The 21170-nt window shown below is 42.6% G+C and overlaps 1 protein-coding gene across 1 annotated transcript; it reads left to right on the plus strand.

Annotated features, from left to right (window-relative positions):
• The first annotated feature begins 544 nt into the window (after nt 1-544).
• Nucleotides 545-18722, plus strand: TTC5 (tetratricopeptide repeat domain 5). The gene is made up of 10 exons (XM_004609520.2): nt 545-641; nt 4885-5017; nt 6729-6940; nt 7321-7471; nt 12409-12500; nt 13164-13220; nt 14528-14674; nt 14859-15073; nt 17671-17815; nt 18168-18722. The coding sequence occupies exons 1-10, from the start codon at nt 591-593 to the stop codon at nt 18285-18287; spliced, it is 1323 nt and encodes a 440-aa protein (XP_004609577.2). The 5' UTR covers nt 545-590; the 3' UTR covers nt 18288-18722.
• Nucleotides 18723-21170: the final 2448 nt, after the last annotated feature.

Here is a 21170-nt window from a genome sequence, read left to right on the forward strand (position 1 = left end):
CACAGCTGTTGTTTCTTGGGTATGCTTCCAGGTATAATCAATATAAAAGAATGAGTGTATTAATATATATTAGTGTACTAATGATGACCTTTATAATACTGAAACAGTTGTAGTGGATTCATCAGAATAGTGTGTTCAAATGATTACATTACTCACAAATTTAGGAAATCACTGTCAATTTTGGGAAAGATTCCAATAAGTTGTGGTGCCCGCTCGAACTGTTGTATTACGTTTCCTTAGAAACTAAAATCACAGGCACACGGTCTTTTTTGGGGGGCTATAAAGGAAGATATGAAGCAACAAAATGCATGTAGTGCAGTTGACAACATTTTGTTTCTGGGATACAAGTTTGTGGACTCAGAAGTGACTCGTATAGAGCATTTTTTTTGAATTAGAGACTTTGGGTTAAGTTGTTTTGGAGCAAGGTGCTTTTTAAACAGGCTTAAATTTTTTTTTTTTTTAATTTTTAAACGCAGGTGCAGGTAAGCCTCCGGCACACTAGATGTCGCTGTGGCTCGAATCCATGACTCGTCTGGGTCTGAGTCTCAGTGGTGGTAAAGTTGGGGGCGGAGAAGCCGAGTGGCTGGGAAATGATGGCTGATGAAGAGGAAGAAGTCAAACAAATCTTGCAGAAATTGCAGGTAGGTCCCTAGATTAAAATCTCTGTGTACAGTTGTTACTCGAAGAATCAGCGAGTCCAGTGTTCGTAGTGCCTGCGAGTTCCTGGGCGCACGGAGGAAGCAGCCGGTGCGGTGCGGTTACTATAACAACTACCGGGTGCAGCTGCAGTGAGCTAGGGGAGCGTGCCCCGCGGCCGGAGCCGCGCAGCCCATGTGTTGGCACCTCTTGCTGCCGACATATTTTTAGTACTGTGTGGGAGAGGATTTGTTCTTAACTTTATTCCTGTCGAATTTTGGACAAGTTTTCCCCCTTCGATTCACCCAGAACAAGTAGCACACACACACGTGCATGGCAGATTTGCAGGAGCTCTAGTCACACACTGTTTGGAGCCACACAAAGGCCATTTCTGAAGTTATTTTCAGCTTTGAAATAGCAATCACAGCCCCGGCTTGGAACTCATGTGTCTTGGTTACAACACATAGGACTTCACAGTTTTTGTTTTGCTCCTTGTGCAAACGCATTTTCGGGTCTGATGCTGCGGGGGGGAGATTCAGAGACCTCCACAGTTTAGAGTTAGTCATTTGTAGATGGGAGGTAGGAGCTGAACAGTTGTTTGGCTCTTTTATCTTTCCTTTAATGACCCAAGATTTCTCTCAGACCTCAGAAACACAGCTCTTTCGAGATCTAAGCCTGAAGTTTAAACATTTGACCTATGACATATGGCATATGACCTATACATAGGTTTGTGACTTGCTTACAGGCTTTTGTGAAAAAGTTTAGGCATTTTTGACATGTCTTTGCTTCTTGAGCATATTAAAATAATATCCTTTAGTGTATGAACTTTATTTCACTTGAACTGATTTTGATAAACTTAATTTTATTCCCTAGGGTGACTGGCTGAAATATTCTTAATCTTATCTCCATATTAAAAACATTGCTGCATTTATTTATGCATGTACAGAAAAAGATAGGAAAAGATATTCTAAATAGTAGTCATTCCTGAGGGTTTTTGATTATAAGAATTTTTTGGTGGTGGTGAGGGGCACCCCTAGCTTTTTTCAGGACTCTTGACTCTGAACTCAGGCATCACTCCTGGAAGGCTTGGGAGACCATATAGGGTAAAAGGGAATTAGACCTGGGTCAGCTGCATGTAAGGCATGTACCTTACCCCTGCTATACTATCTCTTGGGCCCCAGGAACTTTTTTTTTCTTTTTTGGTCACACCCAGCAATGCACAGAAGTTCCTCCTGGCTCTGTACTCAAAAATTACTCCTGGTGGTGCTCAGGGGACCATATGGAATGCTGGGAATTGAATTGAATCCGGGTCAGCTGCGTGCAAAGCAAACGCCCTACCCGCTGTGCTATTTGCTCCAGCCCCGGGGCCCCAGGGGCTTTTTTGTTTTGTATTTTTATGTGACGTCTTTGAGTATATTTAAAAGACACATTTAAAAAATTTTCTTTCCATCCCCTCGTTGTTGCTGCTGTTATTTTGATGAGCAGAGGCTGCACACACACATCTAGCTATGTTTTTAGTGCTGGTGCTCTCTGGGATCACATAGCAGGTGGCAGTTCTCAGACACGGCCTTGGTAGTCACTGGGTTTGCACTCTTCTCAGTTGCAGTGTTTATACAGGTGCTTACAGAGCTCCCCTCTTAGTTTTTGGCACACATTATAGCTGTGGCACTTGCCTGAGGTCACACTTTCTGTCTGCCATGCTAGCACATCTCCATTTGTTTCAGTTGTGGCGGTTGCTAGGGGTTACTCCCCTTTTGTGTGGTGCTCAGACACTTCTGGCTGTGGGTCAGTGAAATTGCTTGTAGCATCCGGAACTGCAGATAGGAGAGCCTGCTAGGCTCAGTCCACAGAACAGCCAGATACTCACTTGGCTCATGCAGGACACTAGGGATTTGAACTCATGACCGGTGGATATGCTAGCAAGGAAAGTGCTGTACTGTTCTGCCACCGAACAATTCAAATGAATTTTTGAATCTTTTCAAACAAATGTTCTACATACATTACTGATTGCCTTGAGAAAAAGTTACTAAACTTCTTTTTCCAGGAAAACAAAGCCAAGAAATTTTATGCATGTTTGCTTTACAACAGTAAGCAGCAAGATCCTCTCTGAACTTCTAGGTTTTTGGCATGTTGATTTCAGAAACAAATGAAATGGGTTGTAATTTTTGCTGCGAAGTCTGTTTTTCTGGATGGACTTGTGGTAGATGCCCTAAGCAATGAGGTAGAGGAAACTTGGAATATCTTAATTCCTCCTCCAGGAATTGGAGTAGAGGTGTTATAAATAAATAAGTAAGGGAAGTGGAGTAGAGGTGAAGACAGTGAAGCTGCACTCTATGTGAATATTGGGTGGCAAGCTTTGTTTGATTTCAGTCACAGATATTTTAGGGTTGGAGGAATATATAAAAGAGTTATTCTTAAAGTGTTTCTTTGTGGACCATTTTCATTACAGTCATTGAGATAGTTGCTATAATGCAGAATTTTGTGCCAGAGAAAGAGTTCAACAGGCTGACTACATACTTCGCATACAGGAGGCCTGGGTTCAAACCCTGACCCTGGACGGTCCCCTGGGATTCTTTGGGAATGACTCATGAGCACAGAGCTGGGAGCCCCCAAGGGTGGCCATATGGCTTCTGGATGAGAAATGCTGATATATTTCAGTTGCTCCTGGTTTTTAGGAAAGAACAGAAAACGGAAAGAAAACTTATAGGAAGACTTAGAAATCTTTCTTTCTTTCTTTCTTTCTTTCTTTCTTTCTTTCTTTCTTTCTTTCTTTCTTTCTTTCTTTCTTTCTTTCTTTCTTTCTTTCTTTCTTTCTTTCTTTCTTTCTTTCTTTCTTTCTTTCTTTCTTTCTTTCTTTCTTTCTTTCTTTTTTTGTTTGGCTACTCCTGGCTGTGTGTTCAGGAATCACTCCTGATGAAGCTAGGGAAACCTTATGGAGTTCTGGGGATTGAACCCATGTCACTGTGCAAGGGAAGCACCTGACCTGCTGTACTATCTTCCTCTGGCCCAAGACTCATAAGTATTTAAAAAAGGAAAGGGAATATTTACTTGGAAATAGTGAAAGAGAGCCAGAGGATGATTTGACTAAAATAAGACAAATGAAAAACCCAAAACTGTCTAGTAGTATTAGAAGAATAAAACCTGGGAGACGGGTGATAACCGATTGTATAGGAGTTAAGGTTCTTGCCTTACATGTGGCTGACCCTTGTTTGAATCTCTGGTCCCCTGAGCACTTGGTGGGGGGTCACTCCTGGCCAAAGTGCCAAGAATAGCCTGTGGGTATAGCTCACTCAATTCCTGCCCTCCTTTTCCCCCAACAAAACAAAATAAAGAAGCTCTGGAAAGAATTCCAAGGTGTTCAAGTTTAGGTTTTTTTTTGGTCTTGGAAAACAATGACTCACATGTTTGTCATAGTCACAAGGATCACATGTTTTCAGATTACAGCACGTGTATTCAGATACTAGCTTAGGGAAAATGAGGGCTAAGATTTTTGTTTTTGTTAGGAAGTCTAGTGCTAAGGGTAATTGAAGTTTTATTTTTCTGGGACCGGCACAAGATAGGATGATATTAACTTTTTGGAGGGTTTTGTGTTTTGGGCCATATTCAGCAGTGCTCAGGGGTTACTCCTGGCTGTGTCCTCAGAGATCACTCCTGGTGTGGTTTGGGGGACCAAATGGGATGCCAGGAATTGAACTCAAGTAGACTGCATGCAATGTACTATTTCTGGACCTATTTTTTTTTTTTTTTTTTTTTTTTTTACCTTTTGGGCCATCCCTGTTTGCACAGGGCTTCCTCCTGGCTCTGTGTTAGGGATCACTCCTTGCACTGCTCAGGGATGACCTTATTTGGTGGTAGAAATTGAACTTAGGTTGGCAAGTGCTTTACCCACTAAACTATCTTTCTGCTGTCTCTCAGTAGCTTTTGTTTGTATTTCAAGTTGAAAAGTGAAATACATTCTGGCCATTGTATGTTGGGTTAAACATATTGGAAGGCCTATGGGGTTGGGAGAGAAGGAGCTATCATGTTTGAGAGCCTGGAATACAACACTGAGGTGCTGTGGGACTCTGCCCATTTTTCTTCATGATCTGTGGCATTTTGATGGACCTGTCTACCAGCTTCTTGTACCATTTGTATGTAGGTGAGGTTCAGAATAGGTATTTCTAGGCTAAGGACTGAAAAGTTAGACAGTCTCAAATGCTCTTATCTGGTGTTCTCTCCACTTGATTGAACCATCTGCACACCTTCTAGGAACTAGTGGATCATCTCTATTCATTCCGAGACTGCTATTTCGAGAGTCACAGTATTGAGGATGCTGGGAAGAAGCAACAGGATGTGCGAGAGGAGATGGACAGAACCTTGCAACAAATGCAGGAAGTAGTGGGTAAGAGTTCCAAGAATACCCAACCCCTTGCTGTAAAAAACTAAAGCTCACCAAGGGGCGTGTGCACTTGTGGGCTCTCTGGGCGGCTGTCTCAACACCCGCATTCGTGCTCTGGAACCGCTGTGTATGGGCTGGATCGGGACGGCCAGTGGTCAAGGACCGGCAAGGGAAGAACGAGGACCAAGCTGGTTGCTGATTAGTTACCGTTTATTCAATCTTCCAATTTTCTCATCTCCCGCACTCCCAGCTCTGTCCTCTCTCTCTGGGTCAACTGCAGCCTCTCCCCTCCTCTCATCTCTCCTCCTACTTGTCTCTCCCACCTTGCCCTCTAGGCTACACTCAGCCAGGTAGCAAAATCAACAAAAGAAAACCCTTCCTGAGGGCAGGGCATTCCAAAGCCCTTCCTGACTCTTAAGGGTTTTTTTTCTTTTCCTTAGTCCAAACACTTATTAACATCTTAATACTAGTTATTTTTGTATGGACATAGCAAGAGATACATTGAGGCTTGCAAGGCAGCTCTCCTGGCAACATCTTGCCACAGACTCAGACCACAGCACTCAGGCCAGATTAATCATTCCTCACCCTAGCAGGGTCCAAATCTAGTTATCACTGTTTGGATCATGACAACATTTGTCCATGATCAACCTCTTAACTTATAGGTAAGCATTAGGCACTTTGGCCAGGCCCATCTTGATGCCAGGGTAGCACACAACTCACCGCTTGCCCTGGGTCCTTCTCGTCCCACGTTGGGACCCTGTTTTGTGGGTGCTAGGAAGTAAGGGCAGCTGAGAGAACAGATGCCCAGGAGGAAAATATCATGTAGAGTCAAATGACTCCCAGGTAACAAAAGCATAATATTTGCTAAGTCTTCCTGTGTCCATACAAAAAGGACATTGCTCTGAATAAACTATGCAAAGGACTCAAGGAGAAGGGAAAAACATTATTTACAAGTCAACATAACACTAAGAAAGAAGCTACAAATAAACAAAGAGGAATGGGAGCACTGTAACGGGAGTAACCCAATAAACCTAAACTACCTGAGGCTATGTTATCCTACACCTTGCCATTCACTGAAATAAAGGAGTTTTGCTTTATTTTTCTAGATTCTTTGTTATTTGTTTTTTAAAAAAATTTTATTTGTTACTTTAATTTTAATTTTATTTGTTGCTGCTTACAATATTTCTTCTCAGGAATTCTGTGAAAGATGGCAACACTTCTGTCCTCTAAACCAGTGTTTTCTCAACCTTTTCCTTACTGTTGCATCCTTTTCAACTTGTTTCCTTCCTGTGAACACCCTGTCCTACTTGTTGGCTCTCTAGTCTTTTACCATGGCCCTTATTTGTGTTATTTTCACCTGTGGTCCCTTGCGGGTCCACTGAAGGGGGTCACTTGATCTCAGTTTAAGAAACATTGCTTCAGGCTACTTTCCCTAAAGTTTAACTGTAGAAATTGCCATGAATTGTAGTGTACTTGTAGTTTGAATTACTGTGACTTTAATTGGCCTTTCTGTTTCTTATTTCTTTTTCTTTCTATATATCTTAGTTATAGTTTTTTTTTAGATCATAGTAGAAAATTTTTACATGTAGTCTTATCCCATTGTATAATTTCTGCTCAAATATTTTCAAGGATTTCTACTGTTTATTGGTGAAGTGTCACCTCCATAATCTTGTGAAAGTCTTCACTGTCTGACACTCTTCCTCCTTTCTCCTAGGTTCTGCCCAGGGCAAGGCACAGGTTCTGATGCTGACTGGGAAGGCACTGAATGTTACTCCTGACTATAGCCCCAAAGCGGAGGAGCTTTTGTCAAAAGCTGTGAAGCTGGAACCCGAGCTGGTGGAAGCCTGGAACCAGCTGGGTGAAGTGTACTGGAAGAAAGGGGATGTAGCAGCTGCCCACACCTGCTTCTCAGGAGCCCTCACTCATGTGAGTCTTTCGTATGGTCTTTAAGAACGCAGATGGGAAGGATGGGATCCTGTGCTTCTGTGAATTTTCCTATGGTGTAATTGAGTTGAAGCTAGGAGAAGAGAGGAGAGGAAGAGTGGGGATAAAGACCTGGATGGGGAAGTCAGGGAGAGGGATCTGGGAATGGAAGAATATGACATAAGGTTCGGGTAGACGAGAAGTGAGTAAATGTCAGCAACCAAGTTCATCCTTGTAGTTACTGATGACAGCAAGAAGTAAGATGAAAAATTTGATTTAGAAGAATACTGGTAGAGTAGCTCTGGAAAGGAGCAGCAGGATTCTGGAAAGGTTGAATTCCCAAAATTCTGGAAAGATTGAATTTTCATCTTCTTCCCTTGCAGTGCAAGAACAAAGTCTCCCACCAAAACCTGTCCATGGTGCTTCGCCAACTGCGAACTGACTCTGGAGATGAACACTCTCGCCATGTCATGGACAGTGTCCAGCAGGCTAAGTTGGCTGTGCAGATGGATATTCATGATGGGCGTTCCTGGTGTGAGTGCTCTCAAATGCTCTCCAACAAGTTTCTAGAGCAGTGGTTCTCAGCCATGGTTGCACACCAGAATCATCTGGAGCCCATCTATTGAGTCTGACTCTGAGCGTGAAGCCAGGGCATCTTTGTTTTGAAGAAACCTGAAAGGTATTTTGATGAACCACTATTCTAGGAACTCTTGGATCTTACTATCCAAGAGAGGAAGCTTATGTCTCTACATGAGCAAGCGGGATTTTTGTTCAGTCATTCGAGTAGCTCCTTGGAGTCCATGTTTGTCATTTTATATCACTGGGATTTAGAGCATAGTAAGTGATCACTGGTTTGCCTCAGACATGAAACTCTTTAAATAGAAATTTGAGGGTGACGACAGAGAGAGAGAGAGAGACAGACAGACAGACAGACAGACAGACAGAGAGACAGACAGACAGAGAGACAGAAACAGAGAGAGAGAGAGAGAGAGAGAGAGAGAGAGAGAGAGGGAGACAGGAGAGAGAGAGAGAGAGAGAGAGAGAGAGAGAGGGAGACAGGAGAGAGAGAGAGAGAGAGAGAGAGAGAGAGTTGTTGGGCATTTAACCTTGATCATGCACTTCACTATTAAGTTACATCATGCATGGCCCAAAATAGTTTATATCTTGATCTTGGGTTCTAATATCTTCAACCCCTGTCTCTCAGTTCTATTTCCTTAAAGATGAACGATGACTAGAACAGACTGAAGTGGGTATTTCCGCTCTCCCCTTAGGCAGGCAGGCATTAGGCAGGCAGGCTGGGCTGGAGCGATAGCACAGTGGTAGGGCGTTTGCCTTACATGCGGCCAACCCGGGTTCGATTCCTTCGCCCCTCTTGGAGAGCCCGGCAAGCTACCGAGAGTATCTCAGCTGCACAGCAGAGCCTGGCAAGTCCCCCGTGGCGTATTCAATATGCCAAAAACAGTAACAACAAGTCTTACAATGGAGACGTTACTGGTGCCTGCTCGAGCAAATCCATGAGCAACGGGATGACAGTGACAGTGACATTAGGTAGGCTAGAGCAAACTTTAGATGGTTATTTTCCTTCTTCATGTCACTGAGACTGGTTAACTAGTTTCTTCGGGGACAGTCCTTTTTTTTTAAATTTATTTTTTAATTTAATTAAAATTTTCTTTCTATTTTATTGAATCACCATTACAAAGCTATTTATGATTGGGTTTCAGTCATACAGTGTTCCAACACCCATCCCTCCACCAGTGGAATTTCCCAGCATCAGTGTCCTCAGAACCCTTGGCCCCTCTCCCCCATCCCCTCGACAGGCCTTCTTAAGAAGTGTTCTAATGCAGTATTTCCTCAATATTTTTCCATCTGTGATCTCTTTCGACCTCTTTCCTTCCCCTGTCCTACCTGTTGGCCATCTATCTCACTTTGTGTTTATCCATTGATGTGATTTTTACTTATGGTCCACCCTTGTCAGATCCTGGAGGCCCTTTAAATATTTTCTTTCTCTTTCCCCTGTTGTAAGATAGAATTTTTCTCTTGATTCTTTAAATTTTTTTTTTTTACTGAATCAGTGAGATAGACCCTTACAAAGTTGTTCATAATTAGGTTTTAGTCATACAGTATTCCAAAGCCCCATCCCTCCACCAGTGTACATTTCCCAGTACCAGTGTCCTCAGGTTCCCTCCCATCACCCCCCACCCCCCACCCCCTGCCTGCTTCTATGGCAGGCACTTTTCTTCTCTCTCTGTCTCTCTGTCTCTCTCTCCTTTTGGGCATTGTGGTTTGTAATACTGATATTGAAAGGTTATCAAGAATATCCCTTTATCTACTTTTAACACTCAGTTCTTGTCCAGATTGATCATTCCCAGCTATTATTGTCATACTGTTCTCTTCACTATCTTACCTACCCTCTACCTCAAACACACTTGTGGTTGATTCCAACCATTGACCAATTCTCCTAGCCCCTGTTTTCCCTGGCCATGGATATTAGTCTTCTACCATATATATTTTTTATATAACACAAATGATAGTCATTCTAAATCTGTCCCTCTCCTTCTGACTCATTTTACTCAACATGATACTCTCCATGTCCAGCCATCTATAGGCAATTTTCATGACTTCATTTTTCCTAACAGCTGCATAGTATTCCATTGTGTAGATGTGCCATAATTTCTTTATCCATTTCTTTGTTTTTGGGTGCTCAGGTTGTTTCCAGATTTTGGCTACTGTGAATAGTGCTGCAATGAATATAGAAATGCAGATGTTGTTTCTACTGTGTATTTTTGGTTCCCCAAGGGTATATTCCCAGAAGTGGTATTGCTGGGTCTTATGGAAGCTCAATTTCTAGGTTTTTGAGGAATGTCCATATTGTTTTCCAAAAACTCTGGACCAATCAGAATTCCCACCAACAATGAAGGAGAGTCCCTTCCTCCCCTCAACTGTGCCAGCACTGCTCGCTCTTGTTCTTTTGGATATGTGCCAGTCTCTGTGGTGTGAGATGGTATCTCGTTGTTTTGATCTGTATCTCCCTGATGGTTAGTGATGAACAGCTTCTTTTTCATGTGCCTTTTGGCCATTCAGATTTCTTCTTTGAGCAAGTTTCTGTTCATCTCATTGCTCCATTTTCTGATGGGGTTGGATGTTTTTTTCTTGTAGAGTTCAACCACTGCCTTGTACATCTTCGCTATTAACCCCTTAGTAGACGGGTATTGGGTGAATAACCTTTCCCATTCCATGTGCTGTCTTTGTATCTGGATACTGTTTCTTTTGAGGTGGAGAAGCTTCTTAGTTTAAGATAGTCCCATTTGTTTATCTTTGCTTCCACTTGCTTGATCATTGTGTCAAATCAAAAAACTAAGGCTCGCCGAGGGGCGAGAGCACTCTCAGGCTCTCCGGGCAGCTCTGTCTCACCGCCCGTGTCCGGTGCACCCGGAACCGCTGTGTGTGCTGTCAGTCAAGGGCAGGTGACGGAAGGAAGAAGGCCAAACTGGTTGCTCGATCAGTTTATTTCATTTTCTCTCCCTGCTTCTCTCCCGGCTCTCGATCTCTCTCAGGATCTGTGGATCTGGCCCCCATGGATCTGGCCCCCCTTCCCACTCTTACAGCCTAGTTAAATCTCCACAGCATGCGGAGGGGGTGGGGTGGGGTGTACACATAGGTGTGGTCACCATCAATAGGGTAAGGTTCTTTTCCCTTGGGATGCTTCTCCTAGGACTTATTTCTCTTTCAGCAGGAGGATCCACCCAAGGGCGGAGTCCCATGAATGTTTTTCTCTTCTCCTCAGCCAGCAAACATATAAGCATTCATAATATTAATCATTTTGTATGGACACAATAAGAGATGCATTAAAGCTTATGGAATTGCTCTCCTGGGGCCATCTGAATCTCAGACTACAGTGCTCAGGCCAGATCAGTCTTTCCTATCCCTAGCAGGGTCCTAGTCTCGTCATTACTTTTGGATCATGACAGTATTTGTCTATGATCAAGCTCTTAACTTATGGTTAAGAATTAGGCACTTTGGCCAGGCCCATCTCGATGCCAGGGTAGCACATAACTCACCGCTTGCCCTGGATCCTTCCCGTCCCTCGTCAGGACCCTGCTTTTGGGGTGCTAGGAACTGAGGGCAACTGAGGCTTAAGTGGAGAAAGCAGATGCCCGGGAGGGAATAATATTCGAGGCCAATTAATTCCCAAGTTATAGAAACATAATATTGTCTTCTTGTGTCTATACAAAACAGACATAGCTTTAAAGTAAATTATTCAAAAGGCACAAGAAGAGGAGAAAGGCAATATTAACTTATATAATATAAATTCAGTATCCTAGGAAGGTCTGACCTTACAAATTAGCAGAGACAGATTAAGGGAAAGCCGGGGATTAACTGTTTTGGGGAAGAGAGCATGGAGAAGTGATTATAGCTAAACAAAGGGATGGGAGAGATTCGGGAACACCTTGATGGGTGAGACTGGGGTAAGCCTAAACTCCGGGGAAAACCGGGACAAGCTACTTGTGGCAAGGGGGGAGAAGACAAAGTAATGTCATCCTACAATCCTGTTCTTTTTTTGGCTCACACCTGGCGGTGCACAGAGGTTACTTCTGGCTCTGTGCTCAGGAATTACTCTTGGCGGTGCTTGGGGACCATATGGGATACTGAGAATTGAACCTGGGTCGGCTGCATGGAAGGCAAATGCCCTACCTGCTGTGCTATCACTCCAGCTCCTGCTTGATCATCTTGATTCTTTTTTTACCCTCAATTTTTGTTGAGGCACTGTGATTCACAATAACCGAGTTTCATGCATATAGCATTCTGACACCACATCCATCACCAGATTGTTGACTTCTCTCCACCAATGACCTTTGGACCCCTCCCATCCAACTCCAGCCCCATTGCTTCTTTGTTTCTCTGATTATTGCTGACCAGGGAATTTGGTCAGCCTGTTGATGTAGGTCTTACGTAGGTCTCTCTGATTGTTTTTAGCTATGAACGTTTTTTTTTTTTTCTTTTTGGCTCACATCTGGCGATGCTCAGGGGTTACTCCTGGCTGTGCACTCAGGAATTACTCCTGGCGGTGCTCAGGGGACCGTATGGGATGCGGGGAATCGAACCCGGGTCGGCCGCGTGCAAGGCAAACGCCCTACCCGCTGTGCTATTGCTCCAGCCCCTAACTATGAAAGTTTTGTAACTTCCAGACATGTCCAGTCTGAGCATCTGACATCTCATCAATTACAGTCCAAGTTGTCTGACATCAGCACTGTTTCTTGTAACAGTTTGTGAGTTTCTGTTCCAGTAACCCATAATTCACTGTAGTTGGCTGTGTCTACTTCTGGGTCATTTATTTGCCCCATGTGTCCTTTCTCTTGTGGTGTCAAAAACAGTCGGGAATATTTCAGTCCAGTCAGTTTTTTACTTATTAACAGAGCATCAGCTTTCCAGCTCCTAATATGCAGAACCAGAAACTTGTGTTTCTCTTTCAGATATATTGGGGAATGCATACCTTTCTCTTTACTTCAGCACTGGCCAGAACCCTAAGATCTCCCAGCAAGCCCTCAGTGCCTATGCCCAAGCAGTAAGTACTAAAGGCTACGGTCACCCCAATATATAAATGGAGTAGCACTAAAAGCCATAGTGTCATTGAGCTCTCCTGTGGCTCTTTACTCATGGGTAGTGTTCGCTGGCATTGAATGTATGGTTTGGCAAAGCTATGCCTATAGAAGTAACTTGTTTCTTGTTATTGATACTAGGCAGCATTTGCAGTGTAGTACCTCAGTGTACCTTGCTTGAGGAAACTCCTTGAACTTTCTAGATTTCTTATAGGCATATACAACCCAATGACAGAGCCCATCCCACCATGGTTTTTTTTTTTGTGCATTAAGTAAACTTAATTGCATTCATAGATGCAATTATGCAAATTATTGCAAATAGATGCTTTATTTGTACTAGCATTCAGAACAACAAATATTTAGAATAGTTCCACATTTTTAGGTGTTTACAGTGTCAGAATAATCATATTTTAAAGTCTGATGTGCATGCAAAAAATTAAATTCTTGAGGTTTCAGGGATTGGTTAAGACTATACACACAAGCAGTGGTTGTTTAACAGTGTGGGTATATGTCACATTTTGACAAGGGAGAAACAAACTTTTTTTAGGTGAAAAAGGCCTACAGCATGTTGTGAATACCACTCTTAAGACAAGCTATGATCCATTGATGATCTCTTTATTGCCCAATAGGAGAAGGTTGACAGGACAGCTTCCAGCAATCCTGATCTCCATCTGAACAGGGCAACGGTAAGACATGTGGTGTGGTGTTCACCTGAAGGGCAGATGAATAAAGATGAGTAAGTCTTAGCCTGTGAGAGTAGATGGATATTTATGGGCACAAGGTGTAAGATAAAAGCTGAATTATTTCTGAGGATCACTAAATCATTTTGACTTTAGCATCTGGTAGAATCAATGGAGAGAAGGGAGAGGGGACGGAAAAGTAGAAACAACATAGAAAATGGGGTAGGGGACAGCTTATTTATTTATTTATTTAATTTTTTTTGGGGGGGGCGGAGTGATAGCACAGCGGGTAGGACGTTTGCCTTGCACGTGGCTGACCAGGGTTCGATACCTGGCATCCCATATGGTCCCCCAAGCACTGCCAGGAGTAATTCCTGAGTGCAAAGCCAGGAGTAACCCCTGAGCATTGCTGGGTGTGACCCAAAAAGCAAAAACAAACAAACAAACAAAAACAAATTTTTTTTTATATAAAGTTGTTCACAATATTTGATGACATTTAATATTCAAACACCAATCCCACCACCATTATACCTTTTCACCACCGTATTTTGAATGTCTTATCCTAAACCCCAAACCCTGCCCCCAAAGTGGAACTGAAATAATTTATTTTGTATTGCTTGTTATGAAAAATCCACTAAAAATGATCCTAGACAGTTTCTTAGAGGAAAGAGTGTGAAGATTGTTGTATTTCACGTGGGAGCCATTAAGCCCTTCTATAAGGGATTAGTAACATGTTGTTAAAGGTTGAGCCTTGTGTGCTTATATATATATATATATATGTATATGTATACATATATATATAAGCTTATATATATATAAGCTTATATATGTGAGATATATATATGTGCTTATATATATGTATAAATATATCTCCCCCTAAGATTGGTTGCCTTCTACTCATCACATGTGGTGTGATACTCTTGGTATATTGGTGGTGTAAAATATGAGATGTCAAAGAATAGATTTCCTTATGGGTGAGGTTCATCCGGGCGTGTGGAGAGCAGCCGTGAGCATGGCGGTGGTTGAGTTCTGGAGGTTTTCAGCTGCTGGGGCTGGCTCTTTTGGGTGGGGAGGGGACAGTTTAGAAGACTTCTGAAGTGTTTTTAAAACATTTTTAAGTAGATTCACCCTACATGTGCAGCCTAATGTTTGGAAGTCAACTGCTTTGAAATGGTTTCATCTTTGAGGTTATAGGCATCTTCGCCAGTCCTTCAGGTTGCTCGTTGAAAGACTGGAAAAGAACTGTGCCATTGCTCAGTCTAGATTCCCTACACTCATGCTGGGAAGGTCACTTTTGGTTACTTCTTACGCAGTTACATAAATACGAAGAGAACTATGGGGAGGCCCTGGAAGGCTTCTCTCGTGCTGCAGTACTGGACCCTGCCTGGCCAGAACCGCGACAACGGGAACAGCAACTCCTGGAATTCCTGAATAGATTAACCAGCCTCCTGGAGAGCAAGGTAAAGATGGCTACAGGCCGAAGTTTGCTTTTTCATTCTACTGTGAGTCAAACCAAAGTCACCTAAGTAAAGATAGGATGGACATGAGTAGAAGACGCCTATAGAAGTAGGAGGTTGGAAGGAAAGGACTAAACGCTTTAGTCACTGCTTTCCGGCTCTTAATCTGTTTCTCTTCCCTCCACAGGGGAAGGTGAAGACCAAGAAGTTGCAGAGCATGCTTGGAAGCTTGCGCTCAGCCCACCTTGGTCCCTGTGGTGATGGGCGCTATCAGGCAGCCTCTGGGCAGAAGGTCACCCTGGAGCTCAAGCCACTGAGTGCGCTGCAGCCTGGTGTCAACAGCGGTGCTGTGGTGCTGGGCAAGGTGGTGTTCAGTCTTACTACTGAGGAGAAGGTCCCCTTGTGAGTTTCTTTTGAATTTCCCCCTTTTCATTCTTCTGAACTATTTATTCCCCCCCTTTCTGGCCTTTGTGGAAGGAAGTTGATACACTGTTAATGATCACAGGTCACAATTGGTGGTGCTCAAGGTTTACAGCTAGTTCTGTGTTAGGGTCACTATTGGGGCTGCTTGGAGGACCATAGGTGGGCAGGGGTTGAACAGTGTAAGGTAAGCACCCGTACTCTATCTGTGACCCCTAACATTTTTTGAGGGTTTTGGATTATCAGTGCCTGATTATGTGGTTGATTTGTTCCATTTGAGTGACATGGCTTCAAAATATTTTGCTTTACCTCTCACTATTCTCATTCTGTTCCACTCAGACTGAATTATAATACCCAGTAAGTGCCAGAACATTCTCCATGGCATTTTCATGTTATGTGTTTGAGAAGTTGAAGAACAAGAAGATAATTGAGGGGCTGGAAAGATAGTGCAGTGGGTAGTTCACTTGCCATGCATGTTCAATCCCCAGCATCGTTTGGTCCCTCAAACCCTACCAAGAGTGTTCTCTGAGAAGAGCCAGAGTAAGCTGTTTTGAGCACTGCCCAAAACAAAACAAAAGAAAATAAAACAAAAAAGACATGGACAAAGGTTTTAGGGAGTATTGAGAATAAGTGAATAGATATATTTAATATTTTTGACCATTCTTTGGCTTTTCTTCTTTTCAGTTTCTAAATGTTAAGTTCCAGGAGGACCGTTTTTGTTCCTTTCCATTTTCCTTTCGCTGCCAGAATGGTAAATTGGCTCCATTTCTGATCACTTAGTTGTGGCTGCCTGCCTTAACTGTGTGGAAGGATTCTGAGGCTTGGCTTGGTTCTCCGGGAGGATGCTGTGCTTGACTGATGTGTTTGCCATGAATTGCGTTAGGTGATGGCATGAGCACAGATTCTCCACCATCTCATTTGTAGATCATCTTGCTTAATGACATAAACACACAGACTTCAGTTGCTGCATCCTGTACGCTTACTGGTATATCTCCAGCCCAGGTCTCATTCCCAAGTTTCAGATTCTTGTGTCCTATCAGAAATCTTGTAATTCACTTTCTCAAAATTTCTCACCTTTTCCTCTCTTTCAGTCTTTCTCCTCCTTGAACATCATGCAGTGGTATGATATTTCTACAGTCACTTAGTAATACTTCAGAGTTTTTCTAGATTTCCTCATTCTCTTACATGTAAACAATGACCAAATCCCTGAGGTTTGTGTTTTTGTACCACTGTGTCTCATCTGATTTAATTCAGTCCTGTATCACTTCTCCAGAAATATCTTTAGCTCCCCTTTTCCTCTTTAGTGTTCCATAGTGCAAAGAAATGTTACCTAGATGTAAATCTGACTATTCCCCTTTTTATTGAAAATTTCTTACTGAAAAAATAATAAAATGAAATATTTTACTAATTCAATATAACCCTTAAGATTGTTTGAATTTCTTTAGGCCAGCTTAGTGTAGAAAGTCTGATTTGTCTCTGCCTCTTTCCACTGTCTTCTGTCATTTTTCCACTTGTGTCTTTTCTTCCAACTATGAGATTATTTTTCAGGGTCTTAAATAGTTTTATTTTTTGGGGGGGTGGGCCAGGGTGCCATACCTAGCAATGTTTGAGACTACTTAGGGGCCCATTTGGTGCTGGAGATTGTATAGTGCCTTACCTGCTGTACTAGCCCATGCCTTTTAATTTTTATGTAAAATTCACATACACAATGAGATCTACAAATATTCATGTACATTTTCTGAGTTTTGTCAGATGCATCACCAGTGTAACTAGATGCCTCTCACTGTAGAACATGACCACCACCCCAAAGGTCTTTTGTCAATCCCTATCTCACACCATGCCTTGCCCTCCAGAAGCCTAATTTTTTTTTTAAATTTCAACAGGATTAATATTCTTTACACCTATCCTATTCTTCAACCTGTAAGATTCAGTGTGTAAGATTCAGTGTGGGAGGCTTAAAGGATACGTTTGATTTCTAATTTTGATTAGATTTTTCTCCTTTGGAACATTTTTTCACAACACATTCTGTGGCTTCACTGTATTTAGCATAACAAAAAAATTATTGTAGCACCTATCATACTTGTACTATAAGTGATGCTTTAACTCCTGGTTGCCCACTCAGCTCTGAAGTTTACTTTTTAGGTATCATATTCCTAAGCACATTACTTGATGCAAAAATAAACAATGAATGTTTGTGAAGTTAAATTGATAGTGATGGTTAGACTGTTAATGGTGAAGGTTATAATTAAATGATGGACTAGAAATGTTTCAGCTATGATCTTTTGGGCTTTTTCATTATTAGTAACATTCATTGATTTTCCTAGTTCTTGTAAAAGTGACAGACTTGTGAATCTTACGCTTGTTGTGTTAAGCTGTTGTTTGTTATTTTATGTGTAAGACAAATGAAGTCTCAGGTAAACATAGGTGGTTGATGTTTGGTACCTGTCTTAAGTTTTCAAAATAAGTAACTGCAAAAGTGTTTCTTTTGCAGTCCTTTTGAAAATCATTAATTTTGCTCTTCTTTTCCACTTCTTTCCACCCCACCATCTCTCCACTCTTAATCCATCTTAACGTGGAAGTACATTTGGCCTGGTAGACTCGGATGGGCCTTGCTATGCAGTGATGGTGTATAATGTGGTGCAGAGCTGGGGAGTGCTCATTGGGGACTCTGTAGCCATTCCTGAACCCAGCCTTCGGCTCCACCGAATTCAGCACAAGGGAAAGGTAAGTCATGGCTAGGATGCTTTCCCAACTCAGTCCCTGAAAGAGGAACCAAATTTAAAATATAGGTAGCACTGTTAGTGTCAGGAACTTGTGTGTTTGGAATCTTAATTCTTGTAGTGACTCTCTGAATCCCTGCTCACCCCAGGTTTTCCTTCTGCACATTGAAAGCTTTGGGAAAATCGCACACTCTCTCTGTTAACCCAGTGTAACAGAGTTAAGGGAAAGGTCGATGAGGGTTGTGCTTGCGAGTGGGCAGAGGGCAGGAGCAAGTCCCAAGTGCTGTATTTATTCCTTGCTGGTGTCTCTTCCACTGTGGTATGTATGATGACCGCCGTATATTTCTTCGTTCTAGGACTATACCTTCTCCAGTGTCCGTGTGGAGACCCCCCTCCTGCTCGTGGTGAACGGAAAGCCTCAGGTCTCCAGCAGCCAGGCTGCCGCCACTGTGGCATCTCGGCCACAGTGTGAATGACCTTCCCTCACCGGCCGGCCTGAGAGGGAGGAGAGGCGAGGCGCTCCGTTCCCGGGTGCTGGGCAGCTGGACTGGACTCAGCCAGTGACTCCGTTGGGACGGGGAGATGTTTTAGATGAAGACTTGCCCTTTCTCTGCCCTGTAAGACGTTTGTGTTCCCTCTTTGCTCTTCTGTCCCAGCTCTCTCAGGGACGCTGCGCTCTCCGGTACAGCTCCTCTGCGCTTCTGCCTGTTAGAGGTGTTGGGATTGTGCCATGGGACAAAGTCCTCGCGGTTCCTGTTACCTCTTCCCTGAGCCTCATGTGTATATATCATTTCAATATTTATTGCTAAAGGAGGGGGCTAAATTTTTTTAATGGCTTTTTCTTTTTTTAATTTTTAAAATTTAGATTCTTCCCCTTCTTTGGGGTCAGAAAAAAAATAAACTCATTTGGAAAAAAAAATTCCGTGTAGTTTAGTTTCTTTCTCTTTTTGTTTATTTTTTTTCACACCTGGTGGTTCTCAGGGCTTACTCCTGGCTCTGCACTTAGGGATCACTCCTGGTGGGGCTTGGGGGAACCATATGGGGTGCCAGGGATTTTACCCGGGTCAGTCATATGCAAGGCAGGTAAATTTCATTACATTTAATATTCATATTACCTGCTATAATATGGCTTCGACCCTGCTTCATTCTCTTTAAACTTGACGCTCTTGGTTTCAGGATCAGTTTTTGGATCAGTTTGATCTCTTTAATTCATTTAGAGTACTACCCCCTTTTAAAAAAATATAAGCCAATTTATTTCTTTTTTTAATATACAGTACATTTTTTTTTTTTAACCAGTGAAAAGAAATCCTGTTGGTCTGGGGAGATAGAGCAGCAGACTACGTGCTCAGCATACTGAAAGCCCTGTGTTTGATGATCCCTGGCATCTCATGTCAGCCTCCCTCCTGCAGTGCAGGGTAGCTCCTAGGACCCCGATTTTTGCGGGGTGTGGGCATGTGTGTGTATATGTATGTGTGTGTATTTGTGTGTGTGTGTGTGTTTGTATGTACTTATATATATATATTTATATATATATAAAGATGTTTTTCTTTTTTATTTTGCAGCCACATCCAGCAGTGCTCAGGGATATTCCTGGTTCTATACTCAGGTGTGACCCCTGGTGGTGCTCACAGGACCCTATGCTGTGCTGGGGTCTGGGGTAGGTTTGTGGCAAGGCAAGGGCCTTTTTTTTTTTTTTATGAAGTAGTTCACAATATTTCATTACATTTAATATTCAAACACCAATCCCACCACCATTAAACCTTCTCACCACCATATTTTGGGTGTTTCCATCCTGAACCCCAATCCCTGCCCCAAAGCCGAACTGAAATAATACATTTCGCAATGTTATGAAAAACCGCTGAAAATGCTACAAAAAAAGTATCCTTAGAGGAAAGAGGGTGAGGATTGTTGTATACCACCTAGGGGCCATTAAGTCCTTCTGTAAGAGAACGCTAACATGCTAGAAGTTGAGCCTTGTGTGCTTTATATGTGTGTGTGTGTGTGTGTGTGTGTGTGTGTGTGTATACACACACACACATATATATCTGTAAAAAAATTTTTCTCTCTAAGATTGGTTACCTCCTACTTTCAACCAAGGCAAGGGCCTTAACCCCTGTACTATCTCTTGCTCCCTGAGCCTTAGTTTAATTAATTAATTAATTAATTTGAAGGGTGGGCAAGTCAAGTGTTCTGGTCTCCTGAATTTCACAGGTGAGTTTCCTCTTCAAGGACAGTGAGCTGGGGGTTCTGTGTATCTGTGTAACCTGGAGATTCTGGGTACCCGCGACAAGAGCCAGGCAGCCCTTCAGAGGTTTGAGGATGTGGTCCTCCTAACCTCGTATAGGTTGGTCATTATGTCTGTGATCGGGTGGGCCTGGAGATTGACCAGCTTTAGCCTCTTCTTAACTTCCATATCATGAGTCCTGGCACTCGGCATTTGTGATGGTGATGTTGGCCTGGTTAGAGTCCCACCCGCAACCCATGGCCCTGTGTCCTCCCGGCAGGGCCTGGACAGCTAAGTAGACTGGAGGCTGCTGCCCTGCTGAGAATAAGGGCTCTGGCCAGGCCAACTTCAAGCACAGCTCTTGGCTTTACAGACCAAGAAAGGACAGCGGAGTTTTAGGATGAATGGGAGCAAAGAGAAAGAAATCCTGGCAGTACGTGGTCCAGGGGAAGAATGGCCACTCTACACATTCACGGAACATCAGTAACTATTTTCTTACTCTGTCCTGCCTAGAGGCGGTCACTGTACAAGATGACAGTGATTGCATTCTGATAGTGTTTCTACTTGGCTGACAGACAGGTAGAATATTTAGTTTTTTTTTAGATTGTTTATACATTTTATAACAGTTAAATTTATTCTTGCGGGGAAACGTGGAAATGTGAGAGGATTAATAACTAATGGAGTGGTTGTAACCAGAGTACAAATTAATTTGGAATGCTTTTAGTGAGACAGCTCAGGACTTTGTCCTATCCTATTCAAGTCTTAATCAGTGGCTTGAATATCAACTCTTGATAACCAGTATGATATAGTTATCCCAAATAATTTTTTAGACATTGTACCAGTGGACATAAAGTAATAAAAATTATTTTTCAATTCTATGTCAGATCACGTGGAACCTTATTTTCTAATTGTTAATTTTGAGGTCTACACTGTCATAGAAGAATGATTAGAAACTTGAGGAAATAAAAAACTATCTTGAGAAATGACTGCAAACAACTGGGGAAGGGAAGTGGAGGTACATTAAAGGCACTGAGGAAGATATCCAATATTTGTTCTGCTTTATTCAAATCTGTGGGCATTTCAGAAATAATTCAACATTTTTTTGCAGGGCTAGACATTGGGAAAATGACAGTAG

The sequence above is a fragment of the Sorex araneus genome, chromosome 3 (assembly GCF_027595985.1).
Source record: "Sorex araneus isolate mSorAra2 chromosome 3, mSorAra2.pri, whole genome shotgun sequence".
NCBI classification, from domain to species: Eukaryota; Metazoa; Chordata; class Mammalia; order Eulipotyphla; family Soricidae; genus Sorex; species Sorex araneus.